This window comes from Rhinoraja longicauda, chromosome 10, assembly GCF_053455715.1.
Source record: "Rhinoraja longicauda isolate Sanriku21f chromosome 10, sRhiLon1.1, whole genome shotgun sequence".
In the NCBI taxonomy this organism is placed as follows: Eukaryota; Metazoa; Chordata; class Chondrichthyes; order Rajiformes; family Arhynchobatidae; genus Rhinoraja; species Rhinoraja longicauda.
The window spans coordinates 58,858,704-58,885,376 of NC_135962.1; the positions used below are offsets into that span (position 1 = coordinate 58,858,704).

The 26,673-nt window shown below is 50.4% G+C and overlaps 1 protein-coding gene across 2 annotated transcripts in view; it reads right to left on the minus strand.

The window, feature by feature from the left end:
- The window catches only part of ccdc88c (coiled-coil and HOOK domain protein 88C), a 173,581-nt gene that overhangs the window by 15,436 nt on the left and 131,472 nt on the right, over nt 1-26,673 (minus strand). For both annotated transcript variants that reach the window (XM_078406949.1, XM_078406950.1), the window contains 6 exons: nt 23,618-23,895; nt 22,665-22,787; nt 21,979-22,165; nt 19,770-19,915; nt 17,740-17,829; nt 14,575-14,804 (listed from right to left, as the gene is read on the minus strand). In XM_078406949.1, the coding sequence (XP_078263075.1) occupies nt 14,575-14,804; nt 17,740-17,829; nt 19,770-19,915; nt 21,979-22,165; nt 22,665-22,787; nt 23,618-23,895 (1,054 nt within the window). The remainder of the gene's footprint in view (nt 1-14,574; nt 14,805-17,739; nt 17,830-19,769; nt 19,916-21,978; nt 22,166-22,664; nt 22,788-23,617; nt 23,896-26,673) is intronic.

A 26,673-nucleotide genomic window follows, 5' to 3' on the forward strand; every position in this document is an offset into this window, starting at 1 on the left:
AGACACACAGCCACATAAAATAAAATTTAACATAAACATCATATAGACACATGATAAAGGGAATAAGTTCAAGGTAAAGACAGCAAAGTCCGATCAAGGACTGCTATCCAGTCAATGGAAAGACAATATATGATTATTATATTGTATAGTAGAGATGCAGACATTTTGACAGGACTATGGATAGGAAAGGTTTAGAGATATGGGCCAACTCGTGATTACAATCGAGCCATTTACAGTGTACAGATTCAAGATTCAAGATTTCAAGATTCCAAGATTCAAGATTTCAAGATTCCAAGATTCAAGATTTCAAGATTCAGACTTTAAACATACAGCGTGGAGACAGGTTGTTCGGCCCACCGAGTCTGCACCGACCAGCGATCCCCGTACACTAACACTATCCTACACACACTGGGGACAATTTACAATTTTACGAAGTCGATTAACCTACAAACCCGCACCTCCTTTGGTGTGTGGGAGGAAACCGGAGCACTCGGGAGGAAACCCACGTGGTCACAGGGAGAAGGTACAAACTACATACAGAGACCTTTCCACCCGTAGTCAGGATGGAACCCGGGTGTCTGGCACTGTGAAGCAGCAACTCTACCACTGCGCCACCATGCCGCCTATGCTGAGTGCCAAATGTCATAGACAATAGACAATAGGTGCAGGAGGAGGCCATTCAGCCCTTTGAGCCAGCACCGCCATTCACTGTGATCATGGCTGATCATCCACAACCACCCCGTTCCTGCCTTCTCCCCATATCACTTGACTCCGCTATCTTTAAGAGCTCTATCTAACTCTCTCTTGAAAACATCCAGTGAATTGGCCTCCACTGCCTTGCGAGGCAGAGAATTCCACAGATTCACAACTCTCTGGGTGAAAAAGTGTTTCCTCATCTCCGTTCTAAATGGCCTACCCCTTATTTTTAAACTGTGGCCCCTGGTTCTGGACTCCCCCAACATTGGGAACATGTTTCCTGCCTCTAACGTGTCCAACACCTTAATAATCGTATACGTTTCGATAAGATCCCCTCTCATCCTTCCAAATTCCAGTGTATACAAGCCTAGTCGCTCCAGTCTTTCAACATATGACAGTCCCGCCATTCCGGGAATTAACCTCGTGAACCTACGCTGCACATGAACTCACACAGCATGGAAACTTGCCCGCGCTGGGCCCATATTCTTCTAAACCTTTCCTATCCATGTACCTTTCCGATTGTCTTTTAAATGCCATAATAGTATGTCACTGCAGCAGAATTAGGCCATTCGGCCCATCAAGTCTACACCGCCATTCAATCATGGCTGATCTATCTCTCCCTCTCAAACACATTCTCCTGCCTTCTCCTCGTAACCTTTGACACCCTTACGAATTTTAAATTCATCCAGTGAATTGGCCTCCACTGCCCTCTATGGCAGAGAATTCCACAAATTCACAACTCTCTGGGTGAAAAAGATTTTTCTCACCTCAGTTTTAAATGGCCTCCCCTTTATTCTTAGACTGTGGGGCCCCTGGTTCTGGGCCTCTCCCAATATTGGGAAAATGTTTCCTCCATTGTTACTCCAGCACTTTGAGAACATGCAAACTCCACACACACACACACAAACACGCAAATGCACACACGCGCACACACACACATACACACAGCTCCCATGGTCAGGATCGAACCCGTGACTCCATCTCTGTGAGGCACCGGCTAACTGCTGTGCCACTGTTCTGCTGAAAATCCTAATGCGGTTGACCCGAATCTGTCCCAAGTCTCGATGAGGGGGAAGGACTTGGGAGATTTTGGAAGATTTTCTGAGAAAAGATATTAACTGTTTCACTGAATGTGCTTTCAAGTACTGGGCACCATGTTACAGGAAAAGTGTTATAGACAATAGACAATAGGTGCAGGAGTAGGCCATTCGGCCCTTCGAGCAAGCACCACCATTCAATGTGATCATGGCTGATCATTCTCAATCAGTACCCCGTTCCTGCCTTCTCCCCATACCCCCTGACTCCGCTATCCTTAAGAGCTCTATCTGGCTCTCTCTTGAATGCATTCAGAGAATTGGCCTCCACTGCCTTCTGAGGCAGAGAATTCCACAGATTCACAACTCTCTGACTGAAAAAGTTTCTCCTCATCTCCGTTCTAAATGGCCTACCCCTTATTCTTAAACTGTGGCCCCTGGTTCTGGACTCCCCCAACATTGAGAACATGTTTCCTGCCTCTAATGTGTCCAACCCCTTAATAATCTTATACGTTCCGATAAGATCCCCTCTCATCCTAAATTCCAGTGGATACAAGCCTAGTCGCTCCAGTCTTTCAACATATGACAGTCCCGCCATTCCGGGAATTAACCTAGTAAACCTACGCTGCACGCCCTCAATAGCAAGAATATCCTCCCTCAAATTTGGAGACCAAAATTGCACACAGTACTCCAGGTGCGGTCTCACTAGGGCCCTGTACAACTGCAGAAGGACCTCTTTGCTCTTATACTCAACTCCTCTTGTTATGAAGGGCAACATTCCATTGGCTTTCTTCACTGCCTGCTGTACCTGCATGCTTCCTTTCAATGACTGATGCACTAGGTTAAGCTGGAAAGGGTGCAGAGAAGATTTACGAGGATATTGCCAGGACTAGAGGGTGTGAGCTATATATAGGGAGAGGTTGAGTTGGCTGGGACTCTATTCCCTGGAACGCAGGAGGATGAGGGGGTGATCTTACAGAGGTGCATAAAATAGATTGGGTAGTCTCTTGCCCAGAGTAGGTGAATCGAGGACCAGAGGACATAGGTTCAAGGTGAAGGGGAAAAGATTTGATAGGAAGATAGAGCTAGATAGAGTTAGATAGAGCTCTAGGGGCTAGTGGAATCAAGGGAAATGGGGAGAAGGCAGGCACGGGTTATTGATTAGGGACGATCGGCCATGATCACAATGAATGGCGGTGCTGGCTCAAAAGGCCGAATGGCCTCCTCCTGCACCTATTTTCTATGTTTCTATGAATCTGAGGGGCAATTTTTTCACACAAAGGGTGGTGGGTGTATGGTACAAGCCGCCAGAGGAAGTAGTTTAGGCAGGGACTTTCCCCAACGTTTAAGAGACAGTTTGACAGGTACATGGATAGGACAGGTTTGGAGGGATATGGGCCAATCGTAGGCAGGTGGGACTGGTGTAGCTGGGACATGTGTGGGCAGGTTGGGCCAGAAGGGTCTGTTTCCTCGCTGTATGCCTCTATGATTCATTGGAGAGGGTGTTGTGGTGGGGTGGGTGATGTTCCAGGAACAGGTCATGGTGACCTTACCACTACTCTAAACAACTGAGTCATGGTCTAAAACAGTTCCTTCTGTTACTAGGTGACTTCAACGTTCCAAAAATCCAGTTTCACTCTGGATACACAAGAGTGATACTGACTATAACAAAAATATTCCGTTTCGCTCATCAGTTTACGGGAAAGATGTGACCACACTGGGAGACTAACGGGAATGTTGCCAGGTCTCGGCTTCATCATACAGTGTGGAAACAGGCCCTTTGGCCCAACCTGCCCATGTTGACCAACATGACCCAACATGATGGACCTCGACCCGAAACGTCACCCGTTCCTTCTCTCCAGGGATGCTGCCCGTCCCGCTGAGTTACTCCAGCATTTTGTGTCTGTCTTCGGTGTCAACCAGCATCTGCAGTTCGTTCTTACACACGTCCCATCTACACTAGTCCCACCTGCCCGCGTTTGGCCCAAATCCCTCTAAACCTGCTCTGTCCATGAACCCGTCTAAATGTTTCTTAAACATTGCGATAGTTCCTGCCTCAACTACCTCCTCCGGCAGCTGGTTCCACATACCCACCACCCTTTGTGTAAAAACGTTACTCCTCAGGTTCCTATTAAATCTCCCCCCCCCCACCTCACCTTAAACCTAGTTCCCGATTCCCCTACTCTGGGCAACAGACTCTGTGCATCTACCTGATCGATCCCTTGGCTATGAAGGGTGCCACATACTCACACAGTAAGGAAACAGGCCCTTCAACCCATCTGGTCCATGCTGACCAAGATGCCCCATCTAAGCTAGTCTCATTTGGTTGATATCTGTCCTAAACCTTTCTTGTCAATGTGCCTGTCCAAATGGCTTTCAATTGCTGTTATAGTTCCTGCCTCAACTACCTCCTCTTGCAGCTCATTCCGTACACCCACCACCCTCTGTGTGAAAAAGTTGCCCCATCAGGTTCCAATTTTGTCCCTTTCATCGTAAACCTTTGTCCTCTAGTTCTCGATTCCCTGACCCCGATTCCCCAACTCTGTGCATTTTACCTCTCCCATTCCCTCATGTTTCCTAAGGATATTTGACATGCCTTAAACGACTCTTACCAGTTACCGTAGAAAGCATCCTATCGGGATGTCTCACAGCTTGTCCTGGGAACAGCTCTGCCCAAGACCGCCAGAAATTGCAGAGAGTTGTAGATGCAGCCTAGTCCATCGCACACACCACACATTAGCAAATTTGCAGATGATACAAAGCTGGGTGGCAGTGTGAACTGTGAGGAAGATGCTACGAGGTTGCAGGGTGACTTGGACAGGTTGTGTGAGTGGGCGGATGCATGGCAGATGCAGTTTAATGTGGATAAGTGTGAGGTTATCCACTTTGGTGGTAAGAATAGGAAGGCAGAGAATTATCTGAATGGTGTCAAGTTAGGAAAAGAGGAAGTACAACGAGATCTGGGTGTCCTAGTGCATCAGTCACTGAAAGGAAGCATGCAGGTACAGCAGGCAGTGAAGAAAGCCAATGGAATGTTGGCCTTCATAACAAGAGGAGTTGAGTATAAGAGCAAAGAAGTCCTTCTGCAGTTGTACAGGGCCCTAGTGAGACCGCACCTGGAGTACTGTGTGCAGTTCTGGTCTCCAAATTTGAGGAAGGATATTCTTGCTATTGAGGGCGTGCAGCGTAGGTTTACTAGGTGAATTCCCGGAATGGCGGGACTGTCATATGTTGAAAGACTGGAGCGACTAGGCTTGTGTACACTGGAATTTAGAAGGATGAGAGGGGATCTTATCGAAACGTATAAGATTATTAAGGGGTTGGACACGTTAGAGGCAGGAAACATGTTCCCAATGTTGGGGGAGTCCAGAACCAGGGGCCACAGTTTAAGAATAAGGGGTAGGCCATTTAGAAGTGAGATGAGGAAAACCTTTTTCAGTCAGAGAGTTGTGAATATGTGGAATTCTCTGCCTCTGCAGTGGAGGCCAATTCTCTGAATGCATTCAAGAGAGAGCTAGATAGAGCTCTTAAGGATAGCGGAGTCAGGGGGTATGGGGAGAAGGCAGGAACGGGGTACTGATTGAGAATGATCAGCCATGATCACATTGAATGGCGGTGCTGGCTCGAAGGGCCGAATGGCCTCCTCCTGCACTTATTGTCTATTGTCCCCACCATTGTAGATGTAGCCCAGTCCATCACACACACCACACTCCCCAGACAGATGCTTTCTGAAGAAAGGTCTCGACCCGAAACGTCACCTTTTCCTTTTCTCCAGAGATACTGTCTGGCTCTCCGACTTACTCCAGTTTTTTGTGTCTAACTGCAGAATGTAATCTTGGAGTAATGGAGAAAGTGCAGACAAATAAAAAGTTCGAAAGCTGCAACGAGGTTGGTTGGGAGATCAGGATTTATTTGGAGCTCCATTTAAGAGCGTGATAGCAGCAGGGAGGAAGCCATTCTTGAATCTGGTGGCACATGCTTTCAATCTTTTATATCTTCCACCCAATGGGAAGGGGGAGAGGAGGGGGTAACTGGGACCCTTGATGATGTTGGCTGATGGTCCTGAGGTCGAGTGAAATGTAGATGGAATGGATGGCAGGGAGTCTGGTCCTTGTGATGGGTTGGAACATCTCCACAACTCTCTGTAATTTTGTGGGGTGTTGGGCAGAGCTGGTCCCAAACCAAGCTGTGATGCAGCCTGACAGTTTGCAGAACACAGTGCATTTCAGAAACTGGTAAGAGTAAGGGTTGGAGATGTGCCAAAGGGTGAGGGAGGGGTGGGGGTGAGAGAGGGGCGGGGGGTGAGGGAGGGGCAGGGGGTGAGGGAGGGGCGGGGGTGAGGGAGGGGCGGGGGTGAGGGGGCCACACTGTGGGGAGGGGTGGGGGTGAGGGAGGGGTGGGGGTGAGGGAGGGGTGGGGGTGAGGGAGGGGTGGGGGTGAGGGGGCCACACTGTGGGGGTGGGGCGGGGGTGAGGGGGCCACACTGTGGGGGGGGCTGGGGTGAGGGGGGGCGGGGGTGAGGGAGCACCGCACTGTGGGAGAGCGGGTGGTGAGGGGGTCACACTGTGGGGGGGGTGAGGGAGGGGTGGGGGTGAGGGGGTCATACTGTGGGGGGGGTGAGGGGGGGCTGGGGTGAGGGGGGTGAGGGGGGGGGGCTGGGGTGAGGGAGCACCTCACTGTGGGAGGGGAGGCACTGAAGAAGGCGACAGGTTGGAATTTCCAGGCACAATCTTGTCCATCTCGTTTCCCTCTGGTCCACAGACCCGGCCTCCATCACCACCTGCTGGTCTGATTACAAACAGCAGGTGGAGGTGGAGGTCGGGTCTCCACCTCCACCTGCATACACATACACTCATCTTGATACTAAAACTCTCCTTCCTGCACTACAGCCAAAACGATAGCGCGACAGTTTTAGGCCCACCTTACTCACCGTCGTCCCTTTGGTGCTAATGGAAGAAGTTTCATTGAAATCGGTGTTATATTTTTAAAGTTATTCACATTTTAAAGTTTAAATCTATCTCCTCGGGAGAGAGGGGGGATGGAGGGGGTGGAGAGAGGGTGGAGGATAAGGGGGGTTGAGGGGGATGGAGTGGGGGGAGGGAGGGGGGAAGGAGGAGGGGAAGGAAGGAGGGGGTAGGGGAGAGGTAGGGGGGAAAGAGGAAGGGAGGTGGGACGGGGAAGGGGAAGGTGGGAGGGGGTAGGGGGATGGGGAAGGGGAGAGGGAGTAGGGGAGGGAAGGTAGGGGGGAAGGAGGGAGGGGGAGAAGGGGAAGGGGGGAGGGGAGGGAAGGTAGGGGGGAAGGAGGGAGGGGGGAGGGGGAGGGAAGGAAGGGGGAGGGGGGAGAAGGGGAGAGGGGGAGGAGAAGGGGAGGGGAAGGAGGGAGGGGCGTGGGGAAGGGGGGAGGGGGGAAGGAGGGAGGGGGGTAGGGAAAGGATGGAGGGGGGAAGGAGGGAGGGGGGGGGAGAGGGTGCTGCACTAATGCACCACTTGGTCTAGTTCATCATAAATGTTTAAGAAACTATTAATAAAGGGAATGTCCCACAAGAAATCGTAATGTGGAGGGGGGGGGGGGGAACTGCAATTGACCAGTTTAATTAAAAAGATGATTTTTTGACAGGAAAACAATGATATAACACCCACAGACAAAAAAAACCACAAAATATTAACATGGCTATTCACTGTCACGCAGTTGAAATCTTTGTAGCATTTAAAATATGAATTGATATATTAAAACATTTAAAAAACCTTCAGGAGCCTTGTTCAGTGACTGTGGTGTTAAGGAAACTCAAACAACATGGTGGCTGGAAGCATTGCACAGATTCAACAGGACACAGGCTTTGCTGAGAAAGGAACGTAATTATCCGCACATCTCTCTCTGTCTCTCATCTAAACTTAAAAACTGCAGATAGACACAAACAAGCCGGAGCGACTCAGCGGGTCAGGCAGCATCTCTGGAGAAAGGGGAGAGGAATCAATGAATGAACGAACGAACGAACGAGCGATGGTGATGTTTGGGGTCGAGACCCTTCATCAGACTGAGAGTCTGAAGGGAAAAGGGAAGTGAGTGATTTTGATGGTGATGTAGAGAGATATAGAACTAGTGAACGAAAGATGTGCAAAACAAGTTACGACGATCAAGGAGATGGTCCATTGTCGGCTGTGTGCCAGACACGCTGAGTTACTCCAAGTTTACGTTTCACACAAAGGGTGGTGGGTGTTTGGAAGAGGAGGCAGTTGAGGCTGGGACTATCCCGACGTTTAAGAAACAGTTGGACAGGTACATGGATTGGGCAGGTTTGGAGGGATATGGATTGGGGTTGCCAACTTTCTAACACTCCCAAATTAGGGACAAATAGTGACGTCACCGCCCAGCGCCCCACGTGACCTCACCCAGCCAGCGGCCACGTGCTCCCGCTCCACCAATGGCGGCCGCCCGGGCCGGGAGGCGGGTTGCTACGCAACTTACGTTCAGCGAACACACTCGGCCCCGCTCCCCGAACACACTCCGTTAGCCTACACTGTCTGGGCCTACAGCGGCCCCCGGGCCTACGGTGTCCGGGCCTACGGTGTCCGGGCCTACAGTGTTCGGGCCTACAGCGGCCCCCGGGCCTAACACAGGACAAGGGCAGTCCCGTACGGGACAAACCAATTTAGCCCAAAATACCGGATGTCCCGGCTAATACGGGACAGTTGGCAACACTAGATATGGACCAAACATGGGCAGGTGGGACCAGTGTAGCTAGGACATGTTGGCTGGTGTGGGCAAGTCGGGCCGAAGGGCCTGTTTCCACACTGTTTCACTCAATGACTATCTCCCTCTCCCACCTGACCGTTGGTGCTCAGAATCCCCAGCACCGGCCAATTCACTCAAAAACAATTATATCTACCGGTGATGACACTTTCAGGGAACTGTGTATCTGCATTCCTAGATCCCTCAGCCCACTTGCCCAGCCGATCAATAACCTGCTGTAATTGTTTGATTCAACTCTACCTGCCCCCAGGAGGGGTAAAGGAGGGAGAGAGATCGTTCAGAAGGTCCTAAGAAAAAGGAGTAGAATTAGGGCATTCGGCCCATCAAGACTACTCTGCCATTCAATCATGGCTGATCTATCTCTCCCTCCTAACCCTATTCTCCTACCTTCTCCCCGTAACCCCTGACACCCGTACTAGGAACTGCAGATGCTGGTTTAAACTGAAGATGGACACAAAATGCTGGAGTAACTCAGCGGGACAGGCAGCATCTCTGGAGAGAAGGAATGGGTGACGTTTCGAGTTGAGACCTTTCTTCAGAGAAGGCAGGAGAATGGGGTTAGGAGGGAGAGATAGATCATTGGTGAGATCACACCTGGAGTATTACATACAGTTTTGGTCTCCTAATCTGAGGAAAGACATTCTTGCCATAGAGGGAGTACAGAGGAGGTTCACCAGATTGATCCCTGGGATGGCAGGATTTTCATATGAAGAAAGACTGGATAGACTGGGCTTGTACTCGCTGGAATTTAGAAGACTGAGGGGGGATCTTATAGAAACATATAAAATTCTTTAGGGGTTGGAGAGGCTAGATGCGGGAAGATTGTTCCCGATGTTGGGGAAGTCCAGAACCAGGGGTCACAGTTTAAGGATAAGGGGGAAGTCTTTATGGACCGAGATGAGAAAGTTTTTTTTCACACAGAGAGTGGTGAATCTGTGGAATTCTCTGCCACAGAAGGTAGTTGAGGCCAGTTCATTGGCTATATTTAAGAGGGAGTTAGATGTGGCCCTTGTGGCTAAAGGGATCAGGGGGTATGGAGAGAAGGCATGTACAGGATACTGAGTTGGATGATCAGCCATGATCATATTGAATGGCGGTGCGTACAGGCTCGAAGGGCCGAATGGCCGACTCCTGCACCTATTTTCTATGTTTCAGCCATGATTGAATGGCGGAGTGGACTTGATGGGCCGAATGGCCTAATTCTGCACCGATCACTTATGAAGATTGGGCCCATGGTCTTGACTCCAGCTCCACTTGGCCTCAGCATTGTAGGTACGCAAGAGGCTAGAGTCCGGTGTGAGGGGAGAAAGAAAGACACGAGTGGACAGAGAGAGCACAGAAAGCCGCAGAACTGCACATGGGGGGGAACGGGGGGGGGAACGGCTGGGGAACGGCTGAGTCCTGAGGCATGTAGACCGCTGCAGGAAGGGTGCAGGGAGAGAGCACGAGACAGGCAGCTTCACGGGCAACACTGCACCAGCTCACTTACAAGCAAACACGTAAGCCAAGTCGTCAAGTGTGTAATTTGGGAAGGGCATTTCATTAACAGTGAAACTTGTACAATGACCAACCTTAGAGAGGCATGTGTTAGGTTCTTCCCCGCATTATCTGTCATAAGATCGTGACAGGTACTGCAGTTTGACTTGATTATATTTATGTCTGGTATCTACACCGATCAGCCAAAACATTATGACCACCTGCCTAATATGCTGTTGGTCCTCCGTGTGCAGCCCCATACGCAGCAGGGTGCGATGCACTGTGTATTGTGACACATTCCTCCCGTGACCACCATTAACATTTTCTGTGACTTGTGCCACAGTCGACCTTCTGTCGGTTCGGACCAGACGGGATAGCCTTCGTTGCCCTCGCGCATCGATGAGCCTTGGGCGCCCAACACCCTGCCTGTCGCCGGTTTGTGGTTTGTCCCTCCTCGGACCACTGTCGGTAGGTACTCACCACTGCTGACCGGGAGCACCCCACAAGCCTTGCCGTTTCAGAGATGCTCTGACCCAGTCGTCTGGCCATAACAATTTGCCCCTTGTCAAAGTCGCTCAGGTCTTTACTCCTGCCCATTTCTCCTGCATCCAACACATCAACTTCAAGAACTGACTGTTGACTTGCTGCCTAATATATCCCACCCCTTGACAGGTGCCATTGTAACAAGATAATCAATATTATTCACTTCACCTGTCAGTGGTCATAATGTTTTGGCTGATCAGTGTAAGATGGGACAGCATCTTAGGGCGGCACGGTGGCGCAGCGGTAGAGTTGCTGCCTCACAGCGCCAGAGACCCGGGTTCGATCCTGAATACGGGTGCTGTCTGTACAGAGTTTGTACGTTCTCCCTGTAACCTGCGTGGGTTTTCTCCGGGTGCTCCGGTTTCCTCCCACACTCCAAAGATGTACAGGTTTGTAGATTAGTTGGCTTCGGTAAAAAATTGTGAATTGTCCCTGGTGTGTGTCGGATAGTGCTAGTGTACGGGGAGACCGCTGGCCGGCACGGACTCAGTGGGCCGAAGGGCCTGTTTCTGTGTTGTATCTCTAAAGTCACAAGAACAAGATGCACATGTACTGAATTACAGTGAAAAACTTGGTTTTGCATGCTATCCAAACAGATCAAGGGGCCACAGTTTGAGAATAAGGGGTAGGCCATTTAGAACGGAGATGAGGAAGAACTTTTTCAGTCAGAGGGTGGTGAAGGTGTGGAATTCTCTGCCTCAGAAGGCAGTGGAGGCCAGTTCGTTGGATGCTTTCAAGAGAGAGCTGGATAGAGCTCTTAAGGATAGCGGAGTGAGGGGGTATGGGGAGAAGGCAGGAACGGGGTACTGATTGAGAGTGATCAGCCATGATCGCATTGAATGGCGGTGCTGGCTCGAAGGGCTGAATGGCCTACTCCTGCACCTATTGTCTATTGTCTATTGTCTATATCAGGAAAAACATACAAAAATTCAATCAATTCAAGATGTACTTGATTGGGAAGGGCGTCAAAGATATAGAAAACATCATAGAAAAAAAATATTTATTCTCAAAATGCTGGAGTAACTCAGCAGGTCAGGCAGCATCTCCCGAGATGCTGCCTGACCTGCTGAGTTACTCCAGCATTTTGTGAATAAATACCTTCGATTTGTACCAGCATCTGCAGTTATCTTCTTATAGAAAAAAAATAGGTGCAGGAGGCCATTCGGCCCTTCGAGTCAGCAACGCCATTCATTGTGATCACGGCTAATCATCCACAATCAGTAACCCGTGCCTGCCTTCTCCCCATACCCCTTGATTCCACTAGCCCCTCGAGCTCTATCGAACTCTCTTTTAAATTCATTCAGTGAATTGGCCTCCACTGCCCTCTGTGGCAGAGAATTACACAAATTCACAACTCTCTGGGTGAAAAATGTTTTTTCTCACCTCAGTTCTAAATGGCCTCCCCTTTTATAGGAAGTAAGGTGAAGGTCATTAAGACATAGGAGCAAGATTAGGCCATTCTAACCATCGAGTCTACTCCGCCATTCAATCCTGGCTGACCTGTTCCTCCATCTTAACTCCATTCTCCTGCCTTCTCACCAAAACCATTGATGCCCTTCCTAATCTATACCTTGAGTTTGAATTGATTGTATTTATGTATGCATATGTGATTTGTTTAGATAGCAAGCAAAACAAAGCTCTTTGGCTGTACCCCGGTACATGTGACAATAATAAACAGGTGGGGAAGGGATTGTGTCTCCCGTCTAGACGAGGGCGGGACAGCGTCTGCCGTCTAGACCAGACCAGTGGCACAGTCTCAATAGACAATAGGTGCAGGAGGAGGCCATTCGGCCCTTCGAGCCAACACCGCCATTCAATGTGATCATGGCTGATCATTCTCAATCAGTACCCCGTTCCTGCCTTCTCCCCATACCCCCTGACTCCGCTATCCTTAAGAGCTCTATCTAGCTCTCTCTTGAATGCTGTGGCCATTTGTACAAGTTTCACCGTTTAATAAAATCGCCCGCTCCACAGACCAGGTTGAACGCAAAGTCCCCCTGTTGCCCTTTTTTTGTTTTTTGAAGTTTTCAATTCTTACTTTGGATAATTTGGGTAATTTGGGTAATTACTTTGGGTAATTGGATTCGTGAACCAAACAAAACACTGATGCGCGGGGCAGCGTAGCAACGTGACACTACTTACATCTGAGGCGCTCAGAGACGCAGGCGTTTTGTCTAATAAAGTGCAGCACCGTTGCGTGGAAAGGTTCCAGTTTGAAACCAGATGTAGTGTCTCGATAGGTTCGTTCGAAAAGGAATAATAATTTTGACGGCGTTGCGCGTCTGGGATCGGCGCGGTGGTCGATACCGTGGCCGTCTGAGATGCCACGCCGCCCCTCGTCTCCCGGCGTCTGTTTGGGCGGTCGGTGGTGGGGCACTGGGAATTGGAGTGGGGTGGGGGGGGTGGGGAGAGGGGGTGAGGAAGGGGGTCAGAAATTGCTGCCGTTGGAGATGTGAGGGGAGTAGTCGTTAGTGGAGTCTGACGTGTCGATGGATGACCAGAGGCGGAGGTTCGGGGGCAGTGAGTAGCCTTGATCGTCCGGGGCAGCTGGCTTCTCCCGAAGTCTCTCCCTGCTCTTAGTCCGCAGAAACGCAAACCTTTTCCGGGCTGCCGCTTGAGTGAAAATAACAAATTGGAAAATCCAGGCACACCCCTCCCCCCCTCTCCCTCCCCCTCCCGGGGGTAGTTGGAGAGAGCGGGGAAAAGAGAAGGGGGGGGGGGGGGGGGAGAGGAAGAAGAGTGAAATTTAAAACCAAACAAAAAAATAATTACGTGAAATAAAAGTAAATGTAACAATCCCCCAGATAACGGCGTTTACAGACCTGTTATGCTGCTGCAAATAAGAATCTAATCGTGTCGTTTCAGTACATACGATAATTAAACACTCTTAATTTAACTTAATTCGGATTAGAATCTTCATGGAAACATAGAAACGTAGACAATAGGTGCAGGAGGAGGTCATTCGGCCCCTCCAGTCAACATCGCCATTCCTAATTTGAGGAAGGACGTCCTTGCTATTGAGGCAGTGCAGCGTAGGTTCACCAGGTTAATCCCCGGGATGGCAGGACTGTCATATGAGGAAAGATTGGAAAGACTGGGCTTGTATTCACTGGACTTTAGAGGGATGAGAGGGGATCTTATAGAGACGTACAAAATTACGAAAGGACTGGACAAGCTAGATGCAGGAAAAATGTTCCCAATGTTGGGGGAGTCCAGAACCAGGGGCCACACAGTCTAAGAATAAAGGGGAGGCCGTTTAAAACTGAGGCGAGAAAAAACTTTTTCACTCAGAGAGTTGTGAATTTGTGGAATTCTCTGCCACAGACGGCAGTGGAGGCCAATTCACTGGATGGATTTAAAAGAGAGTTAGATAGAGCTCTAGGGGCTAGTGGAATCAAGGGAGAAGTGCATATTGCAACCCCTAATTTTACAAATGATCATCCACTTTATCAAACCTCTCTCTGACTGTGCCGCTCCCTAACTTTATGTTAAGCAGTGTAACGTAGTTTCACAAGGTTAATTCCCCAGATGGCGGGACTGTCATATGATGAAAGAATGGAGCGACTGGGCTTGTATTTACTGGAATTTAGAAGGATGAGAGGGGATCTTACAGAAACATATAAAATTATTAAGGGATTGGGCACGCTAGATGCAGGAAACATGTTCCCGATGTTGGGGGAGTCCAGAACCAGGAGTCACAGTTTAAGAATAAGGGGTAGGCCGTTTAGGACTGAGACGAGGAAGAACTTTTTCATCCATAGAGTTGTGAATCTGTGGAATTCTCTGCCACAGAAGGCAGTGGAGGGCAATTCACTGGATGTTTTCAAGAGAGAGTTAGATTTATAGCTTTTAGTGCTAACGGGATATGGGGAGAAAGCAGGAACGGGGTACTGATTTTGTATGATCAGCCATGATCATATTGAATGACGGTGCTGGCTCGAATAAGTTGAAACAGCTCTGTGGCTGAAAAAGTTTTCTAAGTTAAGTTTCTAAACTAAGTTTATCCGGCTGGCAAGTTGTTCCCAAGCCAATGGAAGAGGCTTACGGTTCTTACCCAGTGGTCCATTGCCTTACCTTTACTGGGTGTGGCAGCACCAGGTTCCTCCAGAGAGATGGAGCCTTGTGAGGGGTCATCGAAGCTGGTTCTCTGTGCCGGGGAAGTGCAGGTCGGTACGGTAACCACCACCGTCGGCTCGGTCAGGCGGATCTGGCCTTCGGGCCCGAGCTTCAGCCGCTCCTTGGCACTGTCCCGCTTGGGTTTGATCAGCTTGACCAGTGCCTTTGCAGTCACCCAGTTGTTTTTCCTTTGGGGGGGAAAGGAACAATGAAGCCATTTTAAGCCCTTAAAAGTGCTTTTTAGACAATAGACAATAGACAATAGACAATAGGTGCAGGAGGAGGCCATTCGGCCCTTTGAGCCAGCACCGCCATTCAATGTGATCATGGCTGATCACTCTCAATCAGTACCCCGTTCCTGCCTTCTCCCCATACCCCCTGACTCCGCTATCCTTAAGAGCTCTATCCAGCTCTCTCTTGAATGCATTCAGAGAATTGGCCTCCACTGCCTTCTGAGGCAGAGAATTCCACAGATTCACAACTCTCTGACTGAAAAAGTTTTTCCTCATCTCCGTTCTAAATGGCCTACCCCTTATTCTTAAACTGTGGCACCTTGTTCTGGACTCCCCCAACATTGGGAACATGTTTCCTGCCTCTAACGTGTCCAACCCCTTAATAATCTTATATATTTTGATAAGATCTCCTCTCATCCTTCTAAATTCCAGTGTATACAAGCCTAGTCGCTCCAGTCTTTCAACATATGACAGTCCCGCCATTCCGGGAATTAACCTAGTGAATCTACGCTGCACGCCCTCAATAGCAAGAATAATCTTGCCTGTTGTGTAGGAAGGAATTGCAGATGTTGGTTTAAATCGAAGGTAGACACACAATGCTGGAGTAACTCAGCAGGTCAGGCAGCATCTCGGGAGAGAAGGAATGGGTGGCGTTTCGGGTCGAGACCCTTCTTCAGACTGATGTCAGGTTAGGGGGTGGGACATAGATAGAATGTCGTCGGAGACAGGAAGACTAGTGGGAGAACTGGGAAGGGGGAGGGGATAGAGAGGGGAACTATTTGAAGTTAGAGAAGTCAATGTTCATACCGCTGGGGTAAAAGACATAGAAAACATAGACAATAGGTGCAATAGGAGGAGGCTATTTGTCCCTTCGAGCCAGCACCGCCATTCATTGTGATCATGGCTGATCATCCACAATTAACTACCCAAGCGAAATATGTAAACTATCCAAGCGAAATATGAGGTTTTATCACTCTGACGATGGAGGAGGCCCAGGACCAAAATATCTTGCCTGTGATGTAGGAAGGAACTGCATGCTGGAGTAACTCAGCGGGACAGGCAGCATATGGGTCATTTGGATACATAAAGCCCATCAGCAGTATTGCTTTTCATGTCCAACCATCAACACAAGCGAGATATGGGCCTGCATTTGGCCCATCTATATACTAAAGCTCTCGTTCGTTTGTTTGTTTGTTTGTTCCTGAACTACAACCTAAACGGTACACGATAGCGTGACAATTTCAGGCCCACCTTATTCACCATCGTCCCTTTGGTGCTAATGGAAGAAGTTTCAATGAAATCGGTGTTATATTTTTAAAGTTATTCACATGTTAAAGTTTAAATCTATCTCCTAGGGAGGGAGGGAGTGGGGAGGGAGGGAGTGGGGAGGGAGGGAGTGGGGAGGGAGGGAGTGGGGAGGGAGGGAGTGGGGAGGGAGGGAGTGGGGAGGGAGGGAGTGGGGAGGGAGGGAGTGGGGAGGGAGGGAGGATAAGGGGGGTTGAGGGGGATGGAGGAGAGGGAAGGGGGGAGGGGGAGAGGGAGGGAGGGGGAAGGGGAGGAAGGAGGGGGAAGGGGAGGAGGGAGGGGGGAAGGGTAAGAGGGAGGGGGAAGGGGAGGGTGCTGCATCAATGCAGAGGTTTGGGCCCAACGGGTTCACTTGGTCTAGTACGTCTCTCTAAACCTCCCTATCCAATTCCCATCACTAACGTATATAATAAACAGTAACAATAGACACAAAATGCTGGAGTAACTCAGCGGGATGGGCAGCATCTCTGGAGAGAAGGAACGGGTGACGTTAAGGTCTCCAAGCGAGTGACGTTAAGGTCTCCACCCAGTAAAGGTCTCCAGTGCCGATCCCTGTACTGCACCATTTCCTATTGGGTTCCAATCACAAGATCTCCCTGGTCCACTCGTCCCTTCCCACCCAAACCACCCCCTTCCCAGGTACTTTCCGTTGCAGCAGCAGGAGATGCAACACCTGTCCCTTTACCTCCCCCCTCGACTCCATCCAAGGACCCATCCAGGTGAGGCAGAGGTTCACCTACATATCCTCCAACCTCATCTACTGTATCCGCCGTTCCAGGTGTCAACCTCTCTACATCAGCGAGACCAAGCGCAGGCTCGGCGATCACTTCGCTGAACACCTCCGCTCAGTCCGTCTTAACCAACCAGATCTCCCGGTGGCTCAGCACTTCAACTCCCCCTCCCATTCCCAATCCGACCTTTCTGTCCTGGGCCTCCTCCATTGTCAGAGTGAGGCCCAGCGCAAATTGGAGGAACAGCTCCTCATATTTCACTTGGGCAGTTTACACCCCAGCGGTATGAACACTGACTTCTCTAACTTCAGATAGTCCCTGCTTTCCCTCTCTATCCCCTTCCCCTTCCCAGTTCTCCCACTAATCTTCCTGTCTCCGACTACATTCTATCTTTGTCCCACCCCCTCCCCTGACATCAGTCTGAAGAAGGGTCTCGACCCGAAACATCACCCTTTCCTTCTCTCCAGAGATGCTGCCTGACCCATTGAGTTACTCCAGCATTTTGACTTCTAACCGGTTTCCCATGCCATAAGGAATAGGAGTAGAAACATGGAAAGTATGTTCTCGAGTTTGGAGTAGATTCTCGAGTAGAGTTAGGCCATTCGGCCCATCAAGTCTACTCCGCCATCAAATAATGGCTGATCTATCTCTCCCTCCTAACCCCATTCTCCTGCCTTTTCCCCATAACCTCTGATACCTGCACTAATCCAGAAGCATATGGGTCTTTGCCAAACACCTTACTAAGGTCCATGTGACATGAACCCCACTCAACATTCCTTGTCCACATTGAGTGATGGAAACCAGTTAACGAGAAACATTCCACAGATGAATTAATTTGCTAAGTACGGCGGTACCTTTTTGGACTTGGCTCATGGAATTTATACTGGTCCATGATTTTCTCCTCTAACTTCTCCTTTTGCCTTCGAAGGTTATGCAACTTGTCTCTGTGGAGGAAGGGAAGAGATGATTAGCACGGGATAGCCGAAGATGAGGTATCACATCTCCAAGTACTGTAAATATTCCAGCGTTGGCACATGGACTGTTCCGTTTACTGGCCTGGCCCGAGTGGCTCTGAGAAATATTCTGCTCGAGCCGCTGTGGTCCACCTGGTGTGGACACATGCACCACAGTAGGCGGCTGGGGTTGAAGCCTGAGACCTTTGGCCAACAATGGTGAAGAAAGGGCCAGGCATTTTGGTCAGCGTGGACAAGTTGGGCTGAAGAGCCTGTGTCCATGCAGTGCGACCCTTGTCAGCTTGGTGGTTTGAATGGGATCCTAGAGATGTCAAGTTTGGTGTGAGTCGAGTGTGAGTCGAGTGTGAGTTTAGTGCGAGTTGAGTGTGAGTTTAGTGCGAGTGTGAGTTTAGTGCGAGTTGAGAGTGAGTTTAGTGCGAGTTGAGTGTGAGTTGTGCGAGTCGAGTGTGAGTTGAGTGTGAGTTGAGTGTTAGTTTGTTAGGTTGCGTTTAGTAGTACAGCGTGGAACTAGGCTCTTTGGTCCACTGAGTTCACGCCGATCATTGATCGTCCAGCATCATCATGGACCCACACCACCCAGGCCAGACTCGTATATCACCCCTGCTATTGGGAAGAAGGTACAGGAACCTGAAAACTGCAACGTCCAGGTTCAAGGGGCAGCTTCATCCCAAAAACCATCAGGCTATTAAACACTACATAGAAACATAGAAAATAGGTGCAGGAGGAGGCCATTTGGCCCTTCGAGCCAGCACCGCCATTCATTCTGATCATTGTACTCATCTACAATCAGTGACCCGTGCCTGCCTTCTCCCCATATCCCTTGATTCCGCTAGCCCCTAGAGCTGTATCTGACTCTCTTTTAAATTCATTCATTGATTTGGCCTCCACTGCTTTCAGTGGCAGAGAATTCCACAAATTCACAAGGGATATGGGGAGAAGGCAGGCACGGGTTACTGATTGTAGAAAAGTTTTTTCTCACCTCAGTTTTAAATGGCCTCCCCTTTATTCTTAAGCCTGTGGCCCCTGGTTCTGGCCTCCCCCAACATTTTTCCTGCAACTAGCTTGTCCAGTCCTTTTATAATTTTATACGTCTCTATAAGATCCCCTCTAATCCTTCTAAACTCCAGTGAATACAAGCCCAGTCTTCCCAATCTTTCCTCATATGACAGTCCCGCCATCCCGGGGATTAACCTGGTGAACCTACGCTGCACTGCCTTAATAGCAAGGACGTCCTTCCTCAAATTAGGAGACCAAAACTGCACACAATACTCCAGGTGCGGTCTCACCAGGGCCCTGTACAACTACAGAAGGACCTCTTTATTCCTATACTCAAATCCTCTCGTTATGAAGGCCAACATGCGATTAGCATGACTACTACAAACTCCAACTAAATTCCAAACTATCAAGTGTCTTGTTTGGAATGGAGACATGAGACTTGTTTTGCTTTTGCACCACACTGGAGTTTTTAATTTACTGAATTTCTATTTTTATTTACTATCTAAAAAGTACTGTTTTAGAAAATCCATTGTAATGCTATTGCAAATAGCAATTTCATTATTGTATTTCGGTACATCTGACAATACAACATTTGATTGTTGTGAATCTGTGGAATTTCACTGCCGCAGAAGGCAGTGGAGGCCAATTCTCTGGATGTTTTTAAGAGAGAGTTAGATTTAGCTCTTAGAGCTAAAGGAATCAAGGGATATAGGGGTAAAAGCAGGGCCGAATGGCCTACTCCGGTGCCTATTTTCTATGTTTCTATCTCTACACAGACATCATCTGAGGTGTAGATTGAACCCGAATCTCTGGCGCTGTGAGGCAGCAGCTCTACCCGCTGCACCACTGTGCCGCCCTTTGGATAAGGGGAACAAGCAAGAAATGTAAAGAGGATAAAGGATCGGCCAACTCACATATACTGCTTCTGTTCTACGTGGTAGAGTTCCTTGCTCTCCATGGACCGTTCAAGAAGAGTTTGGTTCTGTTGGTTCAAGGATTGAACCTGACCCAGCAGGTAATGGTTTTCTTCCTCCAAGTTGCTCTTCAGTTGGGTCAGCAGCTTTGCAAGAGGAAGACCGGAGAGAGAGAGAGAGAGAGAGAGAGAGAGAGAGAGAGAGAGAGAGAGAGAGAGTGAGGGGGATATGGACCAGACACAGCAAATTGGGGACTAGCTCAGTTGTTCAATTGAGGGCGTGCAGCGCAGGTTCACGAGGTTAATTCCCGGAATGGCGGGACTGTCGTATGTTGAAAGACTGGAACGACTGGGCTTGTATACACTGAAATTTAGAAGGATGAGAGGGGATCTTATCGAGGTTGCAGGGTGACTTGGACAGGTTGAGTGAGTGGGCGGATGCATGGCAGATGCAGTTTAATGTGAATAAGTGTGAGGTTATCCACTTTGGTGGTAAGAATAGGAAGGCAGATTATTATCTGACAATAGACAATAGATGCAGGAGTAGGCCATTCGGCCCCTCGAGCCAGCACAGACCGCCATTCAATGTGATCATGGCTGACCATTACTCAATCAGTACCCCGTTCCTGCCTTCTCCCCATACCCCCTGACTCCGCTATCCTTAAGAGCTCTATCTAGCTCTCTCTTGAATGCATTTGGAGAATTGGCCTCCACTGCCTTCTGAGGCAGAGAATTCCACAGGTTCACAACTCTCTGGGTGAAAAGGTTTTTCCTCATCTCCGTTCTAAATGGCCTACCCCTTATTCTTAAACTGAGGCCCCTGGTTCTGGACTCCCCCAACATTGGGAACATGTTTCCTGCCTCTAACGTGTCCAACCCCTTAATAATCTTATATGTTTCGATAAGATCCCCCCTCATCCTTCTAAATGATGACATCTGAATGGTGTCAAGTTAGGAAAAGGGGACGTTCAACGAGATCTGGGTGTCCTAGTGCATCAGTCACTGAAAGGAAGCATACAGGTACAGCAGGCAGTGAAGAAAGCCAATGGAATGTTGGCCTTCATGACAAGAGGAGTTGAGTATAGGAGCAAAGAGGTCCTTCTACAGTTGTACAGGGCCCTAGTGAGACCGCACCTGGAGTACTGTGTGCAGTTTTGGTCTCCAAATTTGAGGAAGGATATTCTTGTAATTGAGGGCGTGCAGCGTAGGTTTACTAGGTTAATTCCCGGAATGGCGGGACTGTCTTATGTTGAAAGGCTGGAGCGACGAGGCTTGTATACACTGGAATTTAGAAGGATGAGAGGGGATCTTATCGAAACACATAAGATTATTAAGGGGTTGGACACGTTAGAGGCAGGAAACATGTTCCCAATGTTGGGGGAGTCCAGAACAAGGGGCCACAGTTTAAGAATAAGGGGTAGGCCCTTTAGAATGGAGATGAGGAAACACTTTTTCAGTCAGAGAGTTGTAAATCTGTGGAATTCTCTGCCTCAGAAGGCAGTGGTGGCCAATTCTCTGAATACATTCAAGAGAGAGCTAGATAGAGCTCTTAAGGATAGCGGAGTCAGGGGGTATGGGGAGAAGGCAGGTATGGGGTACTGATTGAGAATGATCAGCCATGATCACATTGAATGGTGGTGCTGGCTCGAAGGGCCGAATGGCCTCCTCCTGCACCTATTCTCTATTGAAACATATATGCTTATTGAGGGATTGGACACGTTAGAGGCAGGAGACATGTTCCTGATGTTGGGGGAGTCCAGTTTAAGAATAAGGGGTAGGCCATTTAGAACGGAGATGAGGCCCGGACACTGTAGGTCCAGACAGTGTAGGCTCGGATGCTGTACGTCCGGACGCTGTAGGTCTGGACAGTGCAGGTCCGGACAGTGTAGGTCCAGAGGCCAGGGCGCCGCCTAACGGAGGTTGCGTAGCAACCCGCCTCCCCGCCCGGGCGGCCGCCATTGGTGGAGCTGGAGCACGTGGCCACTGGCTGGGTGAGGTCACGTGGGGCGCGGGACGGTGACGTCACCATGTCCCTTATTTGGGAGTGAGATAGTTGGCAACCCCTAGTCAGGATCGAACGCGGGTCTCTGGCGCAGTGAGGCAGCAACTCTACCGCTGTACTACCCCAAATCAGCCAGGATCGAACGGCAGAGTAGACATTCAGGATGGGGTGAATGGTGTAACTCTGCTGCTGTGACCTGTGAGCTTACATCACAGTGGTTGCCCATCTTGGACTGGGAGATGTCCAGGTTCTGGTGTTGCTCCTTGAGCTCGTGGTACTGGGTTTTCCACCGCCCCAGCTCCAGCTCGCTGCTGTCTAGTCCACTCTTGCAGTCCCTGGCCAGGCCCTGCAGCCTCTCGTACTCCTCGCTCAGCCCACCGTTCTCTGACTGCAACCTGCAACAAACACACACACACAGCGTTACAGAGCACAGAGCACAGATACTGGTGCACCATCACTATGGTTGCCAACTGTCCCGTATTAGCCGGGACATCCCGTATTTTGGGCTAAAGTGGTTTGTCCCGTACGGGACCACCCTTGTCCTATATTAGGCCCGGGGGTGCTGTAGGCCCAGACAGCGTAGGCCCGGACAGTGTAGGCCTGGACAGTGTAGGTCCGGGGGCCGCTGTAGACCCGGACAGTGTCGGCCTGGACAGTGTAGGCTCGGATACTGTAGGCCCGGGGGCCGCTGTAGTCCAGGACTATGTAGGCCCAGAAGCCCGGGCGCCGCCTGGCTGGGTGAGGTCACGTGGGGCGCGGGGCAGTGATGTCACCTTGTCCCGTATTTGGGAATTAGATTGTTGGCAACCCTACCCAGATCGTCCCCCCTCTGGCCTGTAGCCCCCCCCACTCCCCCATCCAGACCCCCCCCCAGTAGTCCCCCCCCCCCCTCACCTGCTGAGCTCGGCCTTGAGCTGCCGGCTCTCCTCCGTGGCGGTCTCCACCCTCTGTGCGTCGTGTTGTGCTCGGCCCCTCTCCTCCCGCACCTCCACCTGCTCTCGCTGCAGCCCCTCCACCCTGCGGACACACACCACACACGGACCCCCGTCAGTGGGGGGCACCAGAGTGGGGACACGGACACACACACGCACACAACACACGCACACAACACACACACACGCTCAACTCAGATGCACACGCACGCCGCACACACACACACACACGACACACACGCACATCCCCACACACACACGCGCACACACACGCACGCACACAACACACACACACACACGCGCACACACACGCGCACACACACGCACGCACACAACACACACACACAATGCACACACACACGCACGCGCAAACATAATACAGACATACGCACAACACACACACACACACACACACACAACACACTCAACACAAAAACACACACACACACAAACACACTCAACACAGAAACACGCACTCAACACAAATACATACAAATACACGCACACACACACACAACCACACACACACACACACACACACACAACACAAATACATACAAACACACACACACACACACACCCCACACACACACATACACTCACATACACACAGAGGACAGCCCTCCATCAGTGGGAGCAAGGCTTGAGGGGAAGGAGCAGGGTGGGGTAGGGACGGGGCAGGGAAAGGGGGAGCAGTGAGGGGAGGGGGGAGCGGAGGGGGTGGGGGGGGAACCTAGTACAACAACTTGAGTGGGTGAGGGACGGGAGGAGAGGGGATGCAAGAGACGCAGGTCACGGGGAGAACGTGCAAACTCCGTACAGACAGCACCCGCGGTCGAGATGGAACCCGGGTCTCCGGCGCTGCGAGGCAGCGACTCCACCGCTGTGCCACCGTGCAGGTACGAGGCAACATACCTGCCCTCCAGGTCCTTGTGCTGGGTGTCCAGGGTGGTGTAGGCGGCTCTGAGGTGGGCCAGCTGGGCGAGGAGGGTCTCACACTCTGCAGCCCGCCGCTCGTTCAGCTGTGTCAGCTGCTGGTTGTCCTGCAGCAGGGCGCCATGCCTGCCCCCCAGCTCCTCCACCTGCCTGTCCAGCTCCTTCCTCTCCCTCGCCACGCCCGACTGCAGCCTCTGCAGAGACGCATTCTGGCCCAGGAGCGACACGCCCTTCGAGCTCAGCGTCACGTTATCAACCTGCAACACGCAGCCCGCCCGGCCACAACGTTAGGCAAAGGGGTGCCCACTGTCAGATGTCCACAAACACAACTAGGACAGGCTAACTTGTAGCAGCACAACAGGTCTAGTACGCTGTAAAACTCATAAGAAATATAGACATTTGTCTTTGTGTTTTTGTTGTTTTTTTTTGTCTTAATTGTAGTTGTGATGTGGTGTTTGTGTACTATGTGTGTATGTGGGAGGGGGGGAACTGTAACATTGTAAATAGGTGTCCCTTCCGAACGGAGACCCGACCTTTGTGTTCTGGGCCGTGTCTCCGTTCCTGCTGCGGCCCAACCATCGGCCCAACTCCTGGAGCTGGCGGCCTCCAGGGCTCTGGTTCGCAGAGCCCGCGGATCGGACTTACCATCACCGGAGCCGGCCGTCTTCGGAGGCTGCGGGAGCGGCTGCGACACGCCTTAGGCTCGGGCCGCGTGGATGCCGACATCGGGAGCTCCGGCAGCGGCAGCGGGTTCGCCCGCCCCGGGGTCGCGGGGCTTGGGTCGCGGACATTTCACCGTCCGGCGCGGCCTAAGATAGGCCGCGGGATATTTCTCTGCTGGGCGGGGGCTTCAATGTCGGGAGCCACGACCGCCCCGACGTGCAGCAACAGCAACAGCGGCAGCAGCAGCGTGTTCGCCCGCCCCGGATCGGACTTATCATCGGCGGAGCCGGCCGTCTTCGGAGGCTGCGGGAGCGGCTGCGGGAGCGGCTGCGGGAGCGGCTGCGACTCGCCTTGGGCTTGGCCCGCTGCGGACCGTCCGGCGCGGCCTGCAACCACAACAACCTGACTGCGGGCGAGGACGGCAGGAGAAGGGAAAGACATTGTGGCCTTCCATCACAGTGAGGAGAGAGAGGACTGGAGGAGGAGACTCACTGTGATGGATGTTTCTTTTTTTGTGTGTTTTTGGGGTTGGGTAATTTTAATGCCTATTTAATGCTTTTATTGTTGGACTGTGGGTGACCGAATTTCGTCCAATATTGGATGACAAATAAAGCTATCTTGATCTTGATCTTGATACTTGTGTGTGTGTGTGTGTGTGTGTGTGTGTGTGTGTGTGTGTGTGTGTGTTCACGTGTGTGTGTGTGTGTGCACGTGTGTGTGTGTGTGTGTTCACGTGTGTGTGTGTGTGTGTGTGTGGGGGGTGTGTGTGTGTGTGTGGGGGGTGTGTGTGTGGGGTGTGTGTGTGTGCGCGTGTGCGTGTGTGGTGTGTGTGTGTGTGTGTTTATGCGCGTGTGTGCGTATGTGTATACATACATACACATATGTACACTTTACACATCCCCAATCCTTTCCATTTGTCACTTTAATTTCATGTTTCATGTATCTCTGCCTCAGAAGGCAGTGGAGGCCAATTCTCTGAATGCATTCAAGAGAGAGCTAGATAGAGCTCTTAAGGATAGCGGAGTCAGGGGGTATGGGGAGAAGGCAGGAACGGGGTACTGATTGAGAATGATCAGCCATGATCACATTGAATGGCGGTGCGTACAGGCTCGAAGGGCCGAATGGCCTCCTCCTGCACCTATTGTCTATCTTGTTGTGTTTCTTGACTGTTGGCAGATCAATTTCCCTCCTGGGATAAATAAAGTTCTATCGTATAGTTTCGTATCATATCGTATCGTATGCGCATGGGTGCGCGTGTGTACGCGCATGTATGCGTGCGCATGTGTGCATGCATGTGTGCATGTGTGTGTGCGTGTATATTATATATACAAACAAATAAATGGCCAATAAGGTGCAAAAATAATGTCGATACCGTTCGGAGCCTATTTCCAGATGCCAAAGCAGAGGAATCTACAAACAGTAGGTGCACACCGACCCGGTAATGAACAGAGAATAAATAGTACAGCATAGAACGAGGCCCTTCAGCCCACAATATCCGTGCTGAACATAAAATAGCACAGCGCCACAGTAAATGGGGAATTAGGGGAGGGCACCAGTAAATGGGGAATTAGGAGGGAGTGATAGGTCAGCCATGATTGAATGGCGGAGTAGACTCGATGGGCCGAATGGCCTAATTCCGCTCCTATCACTTGTGAACTTAAGGCTGCCTATTATACACCGAATCAGACTTAAACAGCTTTATTTTGCACTAAACGTTATGTTATTCCCTTTATCCTGTATGTACACTGTGAATACACTTGATTGTAATCATGTGTTATCTTTCCACTGACTGCTTAGCACGCAACAAAAGCTTTTCACTGTACCTCGGTACAGGTGACAAACTAACACCATGGGTGGAAATTAGAGTCCAAATTTCACGCGGTGTGGAAACAGCGTAGATAAGACACAGAGTGCTGGAGTAACTCAGCGGGTCAGGCAGCATCTGTGGAAAACATGGATAGGTGACGTTTCACAGAGTGCTGGAGTAACTCAGCGGGTCAGGCAGCATCTGTGGAGAACACGGATAGGTGACGTCTCACAGAGTGCTGGAGTAACTCAGCGGGTCAGGCAGCATCTGTGGAGAACATGGATAGGTGACGTCTCACAGAGTGCTGGAGTAACTCAGCGGGTCAGGCAGCATATCAGGAAAACTTACAGTACTTCTTAAAGGATTCTTAAGGGATTGGACAGGCTAGATGCACGAAATAGCCAATAAGGTGCAAAAATAATGTCCCCCAAGTCGATATCATTCGGAGCCTATTTCCAGATGCCAAAGCAGAGGAATCTACAAACAGTAGGTGCACACCGACCCGCTAATGAACATAGAATAAATAGTACAGCATAGAACGAGGCCCTTCGGCCCACAATATCCG